At 41.1% G+C, this 17,151-nt stretch overlaps 1 protein-coding gene across 1 annotated transcript; it reads right to left on the minus strand.

Annotated features, from left to right (window-relative positions):
- Window positions 1–12,741: 12,741 nt before the first annotated feature.
- On the minus strand, window positions 12,742–17,114 carry LOC144272795 (perilipin-3-like). The gene is made up of 7 exons (XM_077831150.1): window positions 17,052–17,114; window positions 16,490–16,685; window positions 15,273–15,373; window positions 14,752–14,986; window positions 14,081–14,277; window positions 13,714–13,836; window positions 12,742–13,149 (listed from the first exon to the last, which is right to left on the minus strand). Exons 1-7 carry the CDS (start codon window positions 17,112–17,114, stop codon window positions 12,742–12,744), a joined length of 1,323 nt encoding a protein of 440 aa, XP_077687276.1.
- Window positions 17,115–17,151: the final 37 nt, after the last annotated feature.

The raw sequence follows: 17,151 nt of genomic DNA on the forward strand, positions 1-17,151 counted from the left end.
AACTCTTTACCCTGTATTTCAATCAGGCAAAAGATATAAGCCACAGTAGCCTGCAGACACATAATAAGCCCGCAGTAGAATGTACAGGAATTGGGTAGTATCCCTTTAAATAGTTTGGGAGCCTGCAGTGGGCCTCCCTGTCTCATTCAGGCTTGGAAGGATTAGATTTTTATTGATAAGTGTAATATCGATTTCACCAGAGAGAGAGAGAGACTGAGACCGACCAACAAAAAAATATTTCCATGGATAATCAAAATTTACAGATATAAAAATGCTGCTTGAAAACTTAAAGCTTGTTTTGAAGATATTTACTTTGTATACTTTGACAGGTCTTGCTGACTATTTGTGTTTTAATGGTGTAAAGCTTTATCTTTGAATCTCAACATCTGCCAAGTGTATATATTTAGCTAGGCATTGTATGTTTGTATATAGTTAGCAAAGAGTTATTTGGAACCCAACTGTGGCTGTGTTCTTGCCTTATTCTTACTGTTGTGTAAACAGAACACACACACACCATAAAACAGAAACTATTGCAGATGTTCTAGTTCACAAGATCCAGCAATATCAGCCTTAACACAAATTCCTGCTAGGATCTTTTCAAGGGCATATTAAGAATAAGCTGACAAAACAAAGATCAACAACATGTCGACACTTCCAGGAAATGGCATTGTAGGCAACATGGTCTCATCTCTTCCAATCTAAGCCAAATATTGCAATATTCATTTAATGAAGCAAAAATACTTATCCCACCTCCACAGTTACAAAGTTTTTATCCACAACCCTGCTGTGATCTCAGGGTTATAATAGTCAGAACAGAGCTTTGAAATCTAAACGTAAAAGGAAGGTAACACTGAGCTCTGAAAAAGCGGCAAAGAGTCCTATGGCACCTTATAGACTAACAGACATAATACGTAATTCTTCTGTTAGTCTACAAGGTGCCACAGGACTCTGCCGCTTTTACAGATCCAGACTAACACGGCTACCCCTCTGATAATTGAGCTCTGAGTACTTTGCAAACTGTTTTGAGATCTACAGATGAAAAGGCAGGCAAGGATCACATTTTACAAAAGGAGGGGGAGGAAAGAGATGCAAAGAGGGGGGTGACCTTGGGTAAATCACGTCAGCACTCAGAACTAGAACCCTCATCTCCCAAGTTCCAGTCCAAAGCCCCTTCAGCTAGGCCATGATTATTCTTGTTTCCTTTACAGCTTTGCATCTAGGTAAGGCTTTTTGTAGGGCTTCTGGCTGATGCACCCTACACAACAGCTCAGCTTCTCCATGTCTGGAGAATTCCAGCAAGTTTCATAAGACTCACTAGCTGTTCCAAAGTTACTTGATCCATAAAGAGACCAGATGGACAGTGATGCATCGATAGTAGCCCAGCTCCTGCAGCTACACCTGGCACCAAGTATAAACAAGAAGCAAAATCCATTTAAAAAAAAAAAATCAGATCTTGTCTGAGGACCATTGTGACAAAAGTCAGGTTACTTTGAGTTCAGAGATCTTTTACCTAACAAAACATCAACAGGAAAGTAAATTCCAAGGTTCTGTTTCCTACCTCAACCTGGGTATTATTCCCCTGGTAGCCTAGATGACACCCTTCCATGCATAGGAACCAATTAAGCTATGTCATTCTCCAGCAAGACACAAACAGTAGTACTCTCTCCTCTCCATTAGTGAGGGTAATGGCAGCATCTCAGACCTTTAAGACTATACATTGGACCTCAAGAATTTTCCCACATGGACAGCAGTACTCATGCTTCACTTCTAAGTTAGGTACAGAAATCCAACTTCATCCTGAGGTTCACTCACCTTGAGGTTCAAGTGTAGTTGTAACTAGTGGTGTATCACTGATTGCAGGATCATGGGTTAATTGGATGTTTGTGTGATGCTCCTTTTTGGAGATGAAAGCACATCATGGGTAGCATAGACTAAGACCTGACTGAGGACCTCGCAGAATACATCCTACAAAAAGAAAGCATCATGCCATTGACTTGGAGGAAGGACCTTCACTATGGTGACTATGTTCCACATGATCAGTCCTTTGAAGCTGTTGGAGATATTGACCATAGGAGACTCTATAGGCTGAAAACTCATTCTATTAAATTAGTCAAGGTACTTCATGGTGTAATGGATCCTGATAGTGGAGACCTAGACTCCTGAGGACCTACTAGCCAAGGTAAAAGCATTCAGATTGCTACTTGGATGGTGCTTTGCAAAGGGTAGCTGTTAAAAATTGTGTGTCCTTTTTTGCTTCTCTATCATCTTTACAAAGAAGGCCTGAACACGTGTTTTACTTTTGTTGTTGTTTTTGGTTCTTCTCACCTCCATCAAAAGAGCTAGAAGTGGGTTATGTTATTCTGCTTCCTTTTCACTTTTGCCAAGGTGAGAGTATTCATATTGCAACTTTGAAGGCAAGTTGCATTTCTTGAAGAGCTGGTTTGTGTCTTTTACTTTTGTATCACATTTCCAAAGAGGGTCTGGATCTCCTCCCTTGTCTTATCCAAATTAGAAAAAAAAAATGGGGAGTGGGGGGTGGGGTGGACTCTTCTACTTGTTTTTAACATTAGAAATATCAGAATGCCAGGACTTATTTAAGAAGCCCATCAACCATGTATAGTCATTTGGAGGCATCACAAACAAAACAAAACAAAACAAAAATCACACCAAGGCCTTTCAGGCCTTCCTGAAGATATAGATATATAGGCTTGCTGCTTTGTGATACATAAGCCCATTCACTCTCCGGCCCACACTTGCATGTTTCTCCAAGAGTTAGGTCATACAGCCAGCACAGAGTCATTCAGATCAAGGAGCAATATTAGGTCTTCCAGGAGCTATCCCTCCTAAGAATTGAATATTGCTATTCACAAATGTGACTGCCAGGCCTAGATTTTATTACGGCTCAATCATTGTACTTGTAGATGTGACTGAAGAACCAGCTCCTCAACATTTAGTCAGACTACAGCAATGATGATGAGTGTCTGGAAATCATTCTAATTAGACAAATAATATTAAGTACAACAATACACCTGTTAGCTGACACCAAAGAGTTCAGATCAGTATCCCTCTTACAGAAGCCTAAACTCCTAATGAAGGCACCTACCTGCTTCATTTTTTTCTTTTGTCTAGGAAGACATCTCCAATCAGATGAAACTGAAAAACAAGATAAACAGATGTAGGTTTAGCTAGCACTTTGAATACAACTACAGTAGACATAAAAATAGCAAGTAACCCCAATAACCATGTCCCTCTAGCTTTTGGCATTATATATAGCCATGATCTGAGCTAATTTTAGATCTTCCCATTTCACTTCAGACATGTAGGTAACAACAGTTTCAGGCAATGGTCCCAGGAAAGGCTAACTTACATCTAACTCCTCCAAAAAGAAAACATAATATAAGAAGCACCCTAGTACATTCTCATATATATGACATGCACACACACGGAAGCTATTCAACATATGTTTCTCATAACAATGAGAATATCACAATCCCTTTAATTACAGAATGCAGCAATGCAAGAGATCTGGAAATAAGTTACATAAAAGACATGGTTAGGAGCCAATAGAAGAGTAGGAGAATAACAGAATATTTTATGTAAAATACTTTACCTCTAAAGGAAGGTAAAAAGGGGAATCTATTTACCACCAACACTCTTACCACAAAGCTGCCTGTTTAAGCACACCAAAATCTGTACTATACAAGTGACTCCCCCACTTAGTCTATACAAACACATGATAATACTATCATTGTTTCACTATGCTAGCAGTGAAACAGTAAGAAAGCAGCACTCTGCTAGGTTGAATGAAGAATGAATAGTTTAGCAAACTGAGAAAGAAGAGGCTAAATCATCACATATTATTTTAATTAACTATCTTTTTCTGGGATTAGCAGCAGCCTCCCATTCATTTGGAATCACCCTGGCTGCCACACTTTGCCTAGCAACTGTTGCTAATTAGGAGAAGTTGTTTTTCTTGCTAACAAAGAATAGACACTGAAGGAGCAGCAATGCCTGGTTTCCCAGCTGATTTGCTTTGGGTTATTTAAAAGGGGCATTAGTCTCTCACAAGTTCTAAAGATAATACATTTTAATCATACTAATTATTTGTAGTAGGGTGTTAATGCCATTTTTTTTAGCAAGAGACCTTAGACCTCTAGTTTAGCAAGAGACCTTAGACCTCTAGTTGAGGTTAAAGCTAGCCTTCCACAATCGGTGTGTTTTGAACCCCATTGCCTAAGGTCCTGGTCCTGCAAATAATTGTCCTTCATTAAGGTCCTCCCTTGTGAATAGTTAAGCATGTGTACAAGTCTTTGAAGAACATTTACCAAAAATAAACCAAGTTGTATGACATTTCTCTTATGCCAGGGTAGAATTTTTTAAAGATGTTTGAGACAAATTAAGGAAGGTATTTGGGAGCTCTGCATATACCAAGAGGAGATGATTTTACTTCCTAAAAATTTATCTTTTTGACTTGGCTCATAATTCCAAAACATCTTGGCCAAAACACTCTGTGGGGTTTGCCTTGGCTAAGGAAAGGGGTTGTATTAATTTAGATTTACTTATTACAAGCCAATCTTTATTCTTAGTGTAGGTGCAGAAGACTAGGATATAACTCATCCATCTAAACTGAGATTAGGTCAGCATGTGTCAGGTCAGGTAGGTCCAATCCTAAACTCAATCTCTTTACTTAGTCAAGTATTTATTCTCCTCTCTTCTTTTGCAAGGTGGAGTGTGTGTTGTGGAGTGGATCATTGGTATCTTTGATTATTTTTTCTTATGGCCAGGGGAATTTCTCTTTATACATACATGAAAAATTCTGCGGGGTTCCTATATTTTCTTGATGATTATTACAGAAACTAGGAATTTAAGAACAGCTAGATCATTTTCCCTAAGAATAGGGAATGGTTTAGGTATTGCATCTGGCACAGCTTTCAGCATATGGGATCTGCTGGGGGGTGGGATAGCTCAGTGGTTTGAGTGTTGGCCTGCTAAACCCAGGGTTGTGAGTTCAGTCCTTGAGGGGGCCATTTAGGGATTGGGGCAAAAATTGGGGATTGGTCCTGTTTCAAGCAGGGGGTTGGACTAGATGACCTCTTGAGGTCCCTTCCAACCCTGATAGTCTATGATTTTTATGGAGCAGCGTTACATTATGCAAACTCCTATAGTGATTGTGCCCCTGCTGGGAAGTTCACAATTACAGCCCGGTAGCACCTAGAGGCCCCACCTGAGACTAAGCCCCATTGGGCTAGTTATTGAGTATATGCAACTGAGAGCTCTCAATGTACTTCATAAGTGTCATCATTCCCATTATACAGATGGGAAATGGGAGCACAAAGCATTGAAATAACTTGCCCTGAGTCACATAGTGAGTTAGTGCCAGGGCTAGGAATAGCAATTCAGATTCCTGAATCATAGTGCAGCGTCCTGTCTTATCCACAGGATGACACTCCTTCACCCTGCTCAACTCTTCCAGATGCCCTCCCGAGCTTTGTCTTGGCTTTCAGCTTGAAGTGCAGCTTTCTTCGGAAGGCTTGGTTTCTTGGAGTTGACAGTGTATTAATGCACAGAATATGGGCTATATTTGCAAAGTCACAATTAAGAATGTAAAGAATGCACTTGAGAATCAGGCCGTGACAAAATTAAGCTCACATTTACAGATTTAACTGCATCTTCTTTACATGGATGCAGTGTGGTACAGCCTTACATATATGATCACATAGCATTTATCCCTCCTCTCTCTAAACCTGACAGAGTTGTAACTTTTTCCAGTCATGTATATTTATGTTTAACTATTTTCACAGAAATGTCCAGCTTATCTTTAGATTTCTTACCTGTGTATTTAATCATTACCCATATATCATACAATTTCTTTCTTCCGCTTTAAAATCTAACGGCTGCTTCTGAAGTACAGTTCAGAAGCATAAGGAAGCGAACTATGAAAAGAGCTATATGCCAGCTGCATTTGCAAGTCAAAGAGTTCTGTTACATTTGTTTAGTGTAACGTTACACAATGATGGTTACTATGTATATTTCATACAAGTGAGTGATAGTGTTTGACAGGCAGACCAGAGGTTGTGGAAAAGCTAGATTACTTAGTAGGCAATACAAAGTGATAGTTTTAGAATGCCTGCTACGCACAAGGGTTAGAATTGCATGGTCAGCCTCTATTTTGGCATTTCCTATGCTTGAGTACTGAAGCACACAACCTTGGTAGAGCATCCAAGTGATTTACAAGTGTTCAAGAGTACTATAGTGTGGAATTGTGGGGCTAAATGCCACTGAGAGACAAGGTGGGTATGGTGCTATCTTTTATTGGACCGGCTTTTGGCGGTGGGAGAAACAAGCTTTCAAGCTACACAGAGCTCTGCTTCAGGAAACGTACTCAGTGTCACGGCTAAGTACAAGGTGGAACAAATTGTTTAGCATAAGTAGTTAACACATTTTTGACGATACATACAATACAGGAATAACATTTCACGTTACATGATCATCTGTAGGAGAGAGCTCCTTGAGTGCTGGCCGTGGAAGCATTTGTTTGATGAGATACACCCCCATGAAGTCTTTATTAATGTTTCTCTATAGATACGAGTCAGACAGGCACTCCTGTCATATGGTGTGGAGTGTACCTGTGCTAGGAAGAGTGGTAGGAATTTTACTAACTGTACAGTGGGAAGGGAAAAAATAAGGAGAGGTCGGGAAATTTCAGCAAATTAGGACAAATAATTAGTCCTTGGCCGTGCCAGTGATGTATCCAGTATGACTAGTTGAAGCTGTTCTACTGTGGATAAATACTTAGAGTCACTGGGGTAGAGAGAGAGAGAATGACTCTGGAGCCTGGTGAGTAGGGCATCCAGCTGGCGGGGTTGGGTGTAAAGCATACAGTGTCCAGTCTCCCGGCTCTAATCACTCAATCTAGAAACAACTAATTTCATGACAGGGGTGCTCAGTCGTGGAGCACTAGCAGAGATAGGCATTTATGTCTATTAGAGGGATGTGGCTTATGACACATACCTGTTACCAGCATATCCTATTTGACTAACTTAGGTGGCTCCCCACCTAATGCACTGGCTCCTATGAACTGAATTCTAAGGTGCTTAGCTCTCCCCCTTCATTGCATGGGGAGCCTAGATGCTTAACTTAAGAAGCCTCTGCTACTCCTGTCCACAAAGCCTAAAACTAGGGGGGAGGCATTGGCACTGGAACTGTGGTGCCGACCCCCAGGCCGCCCCTTCCCCCTCCTGCACGACCCCATCCCCCACTCACTTCTGTCTGCCCCCTCACCTGCCCTTACGGCCAGTAAAAAGTGATGGAGCCATGACCTCCTGGCCCCTCCCACCGCCCTGTTCTGGCGTCCCTGTTTGTGGATTGCAGTGGTGTTCCTGTGATTGTGTAGGCCCCTAAAAGTTGAGCATTGCAAGTGCTCAGCATTCTAATGCCCTAAATTTCTTTGAATGAAGCCCCAAGTCATTACTGAAAAAATTTGCAGATTCTAACGACTGGAGGAGCATAAATAATGAAGAGGGTTACTGATGCGGAGTGATCTTGATTGCTTGGTAAGCTGTGTGCAAGCAAATAGTATCCATTTTGACATATTTCCAAGATAGGAGACTATTCTGGTAAGCACCAACTGTGAAAATGACTTGGAGAGCATAATGGATAATCAGCTTAACAGTGTATCCCTATACAGGGTGCTTTTGCTGGCACAGCATTCCTAAGTGACAGTTATGCCAGCAAAAGGCAGACTAGACAAGATATTTATTAACCTTGCAGAATTCCTTATGTATGCATAAACTACCTTTAATAACTCCATAACTATTATCCCGAGACACCTACCTCTCTCTTCCCTGAAAAGTTACCAGCTCTTCCCACAACCTTCTGCGGGAGAAGAAAGGAGAAAAAAATAACTAGAAAAAGTTTGAGTTTAGGTTGGACCCATGTAACCTAATGCATACTAGTTAAGTGACTTAAACTCCGCTATTTTCCTAGTGCAGATGCAGGGCAACATCTTTAACGTATTAGCTGGTCGATTTTTAGCCTCGGCTCCTGTATCTATATTAAGAAAAAAAAAAAAGGTTGGTTTTAGCTCAGTCTGAAGCAAATTCAAACCTTTCCCGAGTTAAGGCAAACCCTACAGAGTGTTTTGGAATTATGATAAACCAAATAAAAAAGGTAAATTTTCAAGAAGTGAAAACATCTCTTGTTATATGCAGAGCTCCCAAAGACCCTGTATAGATGCAGATATGCTGGGGGGAAAGCCCTTTGCAAATATAGCTTATTTCTAGGGCTGTCAAACAATTAAAAAATTAATTGCATTGTTAAAAAATAATGGAATACCATTTATTTAAATATTTTTAGATGTTTTCTACATTTTCATATGTACAGTACTCACTTTATATTTTTATTACAAATATTTGCACTGTAAAAAACAAAAGAAATAGTGTTTTTCAATTCACCTCATACAAGTACTGTAGTGCAATCTCTTTACCATGAAAGTTGAACTTACAAAGTAGAATTATGTACAAAAAAAAACTGCATTGAAAAATAAAATATAAAACTTTAGAGCCTACAAGTCCACTCAGTCCTACTTCAGCCAATCGCTCAGACAGACAAACAAATGTGGTTACAATTTGCAGGAGATAATGCTGCCTGATTCTTGTTTATGTCACCTAAAAATGAGAACAGGTGTTTACATGGCACTATTGTAGCCGGCATCGCATGATATTTACATACCAGATGTGCTAAAAATCCATATGTCCCCTCATCTTCAACCACCATTCCAGAGGTCATACTTCCATGCTGATGACAGGTTCTGCTCGATAACAATCCAAAGCAGTTTAGACCGATGCATGTTCATTTTCATCATCTGACTCAAATGCCACCAGCAGAAGGTGGATTTTCCTTTTTTTGGTGGTTCAGGTTCAGTAGTTTCCGCATCGGAGTGTTGCTCTTTTAAGACTTCTGAAAGCATGCTCCACACCTCGTCCCTCTCAGATTTTGGAATGCACTGCAGATTCTTAAACCTTGGGTTGAGTGCTGTAGCTAGCTTTAGAAATCTCACATTGGTACTGTCAAGGTTCCTCCCCCACTCTGAACTCTAGGGTACAGATGTGGGGACCTGCATGAAAACCTCCTAAGCTTACTTTTACCAGCTTAGGTTAAAACTTCCCCAAGGTACAAATTAATTTTATCCTTGGAATATCCACTGCCACCACCAAACTCTAACTGGGTTTACTAAGCAACATAGTTTGGACACGTCTTTCCCCCCAAAATCCTCCCAACCCTTGCACCCCACTTCCTGGGAAAGGTTTGGTAAAAATCCTCACCAATTTGCATAGGTGACCACAGACCCAAACCCTTGGATCTGAGAACAATGAAAAAGCATTCAGTTTTCTTACAAGAAGATTTTTAATAGAAATAGAAGTAAAGGAATCACCTCTGTAAAATCAGGATGGTAGATACCTTACAGGGTAATTAGATTCAAAACATAGAGAATCCCACTAGGCAAAACCTTAAGTTACAAAAAAGACACACAAACAGAAATAGTCATTCTATTCAGCACAGTTCTTTTCTCAGTCATTTAAAGAAATCATAATCTAACACATACCTAGCTAGATTACTTACTAAAAGTTCTAAGGCTCCATTCCTGTTCTACCCCTGGCAAAAGCAGCATACAGACAGACACAGACCCTTTGTTTCTCTCCCTCCTCCCAGCTTTTGAAAGTATCTTGTCTCCTCATTGGTCATTTTGGTCAGGTGCCAGTGAGGTTACCTTTAGCTTCTTAACCCTTTACAGGTGAGAGGAGTTTTCCTCTGGCCAGGAGGGATTTTAAAGGGGTTTACCCTTCCCTTTATGTTTATGACAGGTACCTTCTTTGTGGTTTGTCAAATCTGCAGTGAAAGTGTTCTTAAAACAAACATGTGCTGGGTCATCATCTGAGACTGCTGTAACATGAAATATACAGCAGAATGTGGGTAAAACAGAGCCAAAGACATACAGTTCTCCCCCAAGTTGTTCAGTCACAAATTTAATTAATGCATTCTTTTTTAACAAGCATCATCAGCATGGAAGCATGTCCTCTGGAATGATGGCTGAAGTATGAAGGGGCATACGAATACTTAGCATATCTAGCACATATATACCTTGCAACACCAGCTACAAAAGTGCCACGCAAATGCCTGTTCTCACTTTCAGGTGACATTGTAAAGAAGCAGCAGGCAGCATCTCCTCCTGTAAATGTACACACACTTGTTTGTCTTAGTGATTGGCAGAATAAGTAGTAGGACTGCGTGGAGCTGTAGGCTCTAAAGGTTTACATTGTTACATAATTTGTCTCAAAAACAAAACAAAAAAAGTCTACATTTGTAAATTGCACTTTCCTGGTAAAGAGATTGCACTATAGTACTTGGAGGTGAATTGAAAAATACTATTTTATTCTTACAGTGAAAATTTGTAATAAAAATATATAAAATGAGCACTGTACACATTGTATTTTAATATATTTGAAAATGTAGAAACTCTGAAAATATGTAATACATTTCAATTAGTATTCTATTAACAGTGCAATTAAATGTTTTAGTCATGATTGAGTTAATTGTGTGAGTTAACTGCAATTAATTGACAGCCCTACTTATTTCATTTGCTGAAGCCATAAATGATACTGGCATGAAACTCTCCTGCTGGAATAAGCTGCATCTCCCTTTCTAGTGTAGGCAAGGCATTCATGTTGGCTTTTATAGAAGGTAGGTATTCCAGAACCACTAGATCTGTTTTCCCTCTGTAAAAGAGTGGTTTAGAAAACGCATCTGGAACAACTTCTCTCCCACTGACTTTTTGGGTACAGCTACACTATGCAAACTTTAGTACTTGTGCATGTTAGGAAGTTCACAGCTATAATAGTTGCAGCAGAGTAGCACATGGAGGCCCCAGCTGCAACTGGGCCCCCTTTTGTTAGTTACTAAATATAACCAGATTTCAAAGAACTTCATTGCAGAGAATGGTTATCCCCATTTTACAAATGGCATCATGTGACCCCCTTTTACAGAGGCACAAAGCATAGAAATGATTCAAGGGAGTTGCAGGGCTGGGAATAACCTAGGACACAGGTGGTAAGCAAGCTATCATAGCACCCTCAAGTTTGGCATAGGTTTTAAATTGAACTATAAATTTCTTCAGAGGCCTAGTTTTATTTTTAATGTGTTTAAGCACTATTCTGCAAGACTCATGTGACAGCAATGCAAGTTTAATTGTCAAAAAGTGACTCCAGCATCTAAATCCCTATATCACTTGTAAACAGAACTTGGTCTCAGGGGGGTCCTGCAATGTGAGTGGAGCAATGCCTAAATACCTCCAAAAACATTGGGTCTCTGTGCTTACTTTCCTGGGGGAAGTGGTGCACTAAACAGAGTGCATATCCTCTGTATTATGGGACTGTACCACCTTCATTTGACCTTCAAAAGCCCTTATTGTATCTGTATTATGTTACAATGTGGTTTACTATGTATTTTTCATAGTAGTCATTGATACCCTTCCTCTTTGACAGGTAGATCTGAGGCTGTGGGAAAAGCTAAATTATTCACCCTCTGATGATAAAAGAGAACAAAGAGTCCAGGGACATTTTAAAGGCTAACAGATTTATTTGGACATAAGCTTGCCTGGGTAAAGAACCTACTTCAGATGCATCTGAAGTGGGTTCTTTACCCAGGCAAGCTTATGCCCAACTAGTCTTTAAGGTACCACCAGACTGTTTTTTGAAGACAGACTTACAAAGCTACTCCTTTGATATTTGTCACCCTATGATGTGGATTTTAGAGGGCCTGCTGTGCGTAAGTGCAAAACTTGCTGGTATAGACTTCCACATTTCCAGCTGTGGAGTGCTGATTTATGCAGGCTTGATCCAGATTCCAAGTGATTTTGTAGGTGTTCAAGATTATACACACATTCCCAAACAGAATAACCAATGTTTTAGGCTGTGACATCTATGCCTTAGAGCCCCTCTAGTGCCTGCCCTGTTTTATGAGATATTCCTGGGATTCCTTTGCCTCATTTTCTCCTGGTCCCTGCCTTAGGCTGGAGCAATCCAGTTAGAGTCTGGCCAACCTAGACTAGAATGGTGGTAGGATTTTTAACTGCACTGTTTGCTTTTTAGAAGTTGCTACCTGAAATCCCAAGTGCAATTCTACCACAGCCATCTGAGATCAACAAAAGTAACTTCTCTGTTGTAAGTTTAACCAGAAACTACAGCATGTTTACAGCTGTGAGTAGTTGATCTAGAACTACTTAGAAATTTTAAGGCTCTAGATTTGGTTCTATGGTATATAGATGCCTGGGAAGTTTACTCTAAGTGTCTACACACTAATGCCACTGGTTGCTACTACTGAGAAACAAGGCTGCATGTAGCATGACTAATTGCAGGTACAGATGTCTACTATAGACCAGGAAACCACCTCTTAGAAAGAGCAGATTAGACCTCCATTCAAATGCAGTGACATTTTATTTTGAAGACAGTGATATTAAACACAAACAAGTAGTATCTGAGCTGAGAAGTGATCTATATTATAGAAGTCACAACACCTCCAGAAGTTAGAGATGAGGCACACATTGCTTACTAGTACTAGCCCTTGGGGTCTTTCCTGCAGACCTGTGCTAGTACACATGGAGTCACAAGGAAGACTGACTGAATCTGTGGAGACAAGGAATTCTGCCTTCTTCCTTAAGAGAAGAAGAAGTTTTATGTTTCTAGGTCACAAGGCCTCCTCAGACTTGGATGCTGTGATGACTTCAGCTTCCGCAGCCTCATTTTCTTGGTTTTGTGGTTCAATGGAATCTGCAGACACCTTACCCGATGGGGTGAAGGGTCCCACAATCCAAGACAGAGGAGTATTCTCCATCATGTATGCCATCAGCTCATCCACATATTCCTGGGCCTTGGTCACCATCTCCTGGCTCTGAGTCAGGAGGCTGCTGGAGAGATCCTGGAAGGAATGGGCAGTGGAGAAAGAATCATGAAGCTCTTCCATGTTGTGATACACCTGTTGCACCTTATCCTGAAAGGTGGTGGGGAGACCTTGAATGCTGGATACTAGCATCTGGCAGGCATCCTGCAGCTGCTGGATAATGCTGCGGGACATAGCCAAAGTCTCAGACTCCATCTGTTGGAGAAGTAGAAGTTTAATTCTAATGTTCAAAAATAGATATCAAACTTGCCACTGCCTCAGGTGGTGTTGGAGCCAATGGTCTTTCTATTAGTACCTTGCAACAAAGTCTGCAATGGGTGTGCCATGCACTCGTTCAGGAGAAATATAAAGCCAAATTCCTCCTTCCTTAAGGGAAGCAGCTTGTGACAATGGAGGTTAACACCAGAGGCAATAAGCCTTGTAAACTGGGTCAGAACAGAGCTAATCCAAGTTATTTAACAGGGGTTTCACCAGTTGCAAGCTTATGATCTACAATATCAGTTTTCAGGCTGTGCTGAGGTTAAAAAAGCAAGAAGCAGTCTCTTTAGATTCATGCTTGGCACAGACCTTGCTGGTGTGATGTCACTTTAGGGATGTCTAAGCAAGGAAGCCACCTATTTCTATTATGCTAATAGATGACATTTTGTAATAAGTCACCTGATTAAAATCAGCTACTTATCCAAAGATAAGCTACTCTGCAAGGTTAGCCAATATTCTGGTCCTTGCAGACCAGAGGGACCCCCACCACCCCATACATACCTCTGGTTTTGCCAAATCTTTGATCTCACTGCCTTTTGGCTGCTCTCTATTCCAGCTCAGCCATATGTGATGGAACTTCTCTTGGACTTCTTGAAGTTTAACACCTTGCTTAATGTATTCAATCTAGAAATGGATTAAGCATATTGAGAAAAGACACTTGCACATCAGTTATTCTAGTTCTACTGCTTATGAACTAGCCTTCACTCCACAGAGTGGTATGCTCAATGCATCAAGAGTAGAAGGGTCTAGTTATAGCACACAACCATGACTGAGGTCTAAGCCTCATTGTACCACATTCTGTACAGGCAGAATTAGAGGGGTTCCCTGCCCTGGAGGGCATCAGCCTAAGAATTAGTTGATTTCCTACCAGTCCCATGGTTTGATGAAGCTGGGAAAGAGCCTCTCTGATGTTTTGACTGGTACGTCTCATCTTGTCTAGGGAATAGCGGTAGGCACGTTGGCGAAGTTTGGTTGACAGGGAACCTAAACGCACGAAGTAACTCCGATGCTCTTGTGGTTGTGCTGAAGACACTTCAGCACCTTCCACAGGTTCAGCAAGTTCAGCTAGAGGGAAGAAAGCTCAGGTTGTTCACCCTCTCAAATTAAGAGATTGGGAAAGGAGTACAAGCCACACTGATCTTCTGTTAAATCTTAAGCCAAACTCCTGTAACAAGGGAGTTTTAGCACCTATCAAGTAACTTCAGAAAAACTTAAAAAAAAAGGCCCACCTGTAACTGCTCCACTAAATAAGATTAAGCCAGTTTTTGCTTATTTGGATAAGGAAACTGACTTCTAATGAATAGTCATGCCCATAATTCCTTCCAGTACCACCCTGTCCCCACTTGTAATCCCATAAAATTCAGGCAACATGCCTGCCAACTAAAAGCAGAGACTGAGGGTTAAGATATGAACATGCTGTAGGATGAGCCTGAATTTGGTGACAGATGCAGGATTGAGGAGAAGCCTAGAGAAGTTTGGCCCAAAGGGAGGATTATCCTAAAAACTAAGATAATAAGCTTGTCATTCATGTGTTCTGACCTAGTTCATCATCTGTCATGGGAAGATAGTGATCCAAGAGCTCTTCAGATTTCTCCAGTACTGCTTCCATTCCACTTATGGCCAACTGGCCCATTCTTGATTCCACAACTGTGCTCATGTGGTCAGTTACCATTGATTTGGTGGTCCTCATACCATCCTGTACAGCTTCTTTGGTCATATCTACCATTCTGATCATTGTCTCTTTGACATCTGTCAGTCTGGAAGATGCCAACTCCTGTGTTTCAGATGTAACAGAGAAAGTTCAAGACATTATTGTCTAGTAATGCAGAGTGATAATTCCACATTGACCCAGAGATTGAGGTTGGGGGATTACCACCTGCTCTGCCCCATAGGTCAAATCTTCAGGGGGAAGAACTGCATCTTGCTGTTAAACTCCGGACCAGAGTTATGTTTAAACACTAGCTCCCACCTCTTGACTGCTTTTAGTCTTGAGTGTTCCTCTACTGGAGGAAGCATCCCATTATTGGCACCCCTTTCATAAACACTTAATCTTGTAGAGCAAGGGTGGTGAAAGTTACCTTATCAGCAGTCTGTTGAAAGATTGGTAGAGTCTCCTCCACTTTGTCAGGTACTTCAGAAGTACACTCATCTGCTGTCATCACTAGAGAGACACCATAGTTTAATTGGTCATTTTGCTACTGCAATATGTACAGAACCTGGCTCACATCTGTAATGAGATCTTTGGTTCTCCAATATGTTCAGGCAGCAGTAGTTTGGGTTGTAGGTGCTGCACATTTACACACTTGCATGGAATCTAGACCTTCAGGGGGATTTCCTCCCTCTCCCCCAAGAGATGAGCTTTTCTGGTAAAAGTTTCCCATGAAAAGTAGTGTCCCCTTCAATAGTTTAGCTCCAGGTTTCCTCCCATACATCTTAATTCAGTTACTCAATCAAGATTGTTCCAACTAGCATCAGAACACTTTCTCCTCCCATCTATACTTACTGCAGAATTGTTTTACCCAAGCATGCTAGGCATTACTTTCCAGGCTCCCTCTTCTGGTGAGGGATTTATGTTCTTGGTAGAGTGGGAATGGACTATGTGCAAGGATCTCTCACTCCATAGTCTTACAGCTCTGAAGATTGATCAAAGGTTTAACTCATCCCTCTGGAAGGCACCAATAAGTTTTTGCAATACCTTGGCTGCAATAAATCCAATTAACTGTTCTCATGAAGGAGAGAAGTCAGGCCATTGCTGTTGGCATCAGGCAATAGCTCAAAAAGAAGCTCGTTAAGAATAGTTTAACAGTTGTAATCTGTTTGCAGTGTTGTTGTAGCCATGTTGGTCCAGAGATATTAGACAAGGTGGGGGTGAGGTAATCTTACCAAGAGAAGTTGGTCCAATAAAAGACTACATTTTGAGCCTCTCAAGTTACAGAATGAGGATCTCATTTTGCAATTAGGTACCTTTCAAAGGGTGTTGCTCCTTAAAGGGAAAGGGCTGAGCACTAATCTCACCTCCTAGCTACAGTGAAGGTGAGTACAAGTTCAGCAGTAGTAATTAGTGTAAGCAAAGCCCTTCATTATCCTCTAGCAAATGTTAGTTTATATCCACAGGCTACTGTATTATTCCTATCACCACACCAACCCTGCTGCCAGCCTGTCCTCCAGTACTGCAGGCATACTGATTTTCATTATGAGTTTTAGAGATGGGTGTTGAGATCCTACGGTCAAGGAATTGTACCATACAAACAGAAAGGTCTGCATATGCGCCACTCACCCTGAGGTTCAAGTTTAGTTACAAGTGGCTGTGCACTGCTTACTGCAACGTTGGTTATGGACGTCACTCCCTTCTCTGCCATGTCACAGATGGACCTCACATAGGGATGGCTCTCCTTGGTGGAAGCATACGCAGTGGCAGCCAGATCATAGGCAGAGTTGACTAAAGGTAGACTAGCCACCCTCCTCAAGACATTCTAGAGAGGCAAGGGACAGAACAGTGAGTCAGGGAAGCAATGTTCTAAATTGGGTCTGAACCATTACTTTATACCCTTGGACATGTTGCCTCCCCAGGCTTTCACACCATTAAACAATCCTTTGACTGAAGAGCTAAGAGGCCCAACAGCTGCTTCTGAGAACTGAAACCAGATCACAAGTTTAACTAAAGCAAAAAGAATTTTTAAACATCCTTATAAGCCAAGCTATTTTGCAGCTTCTAGAAGAGCAACTGAATAGATCTCTAGACATGGAGGTGGGCATATGTGAAGCCTGCTACCAGACGCCAGCCAGTTATTTTTTGTATTCACATGTTGAACTAGCAATGCTAAAGAGGAAGCACCTACCTGTTGCTCCTCCTCCCCATGCTCTGGGGATGCCATATTGGTGTCTTTTCCATTAGAAGTCATGGTATAATCAGATATACCTGAAAAGGGCAAGAAAGAA

This window comes from Eretmochelys imbricata, chromosome 1 (genome assembly GCF_965152235.1).
Source record: "Eretmochelys imbricata isolate rEreImb1 chromosome 1, rEreImb1.hap1, whole genome shotgun sequence".
NCBI classification, from domain to species: Eukaryota; Metazoa; Chordata; order Testudines; family Cheloniidae; genus Eretmochelys; species Eretmochelys imbricata.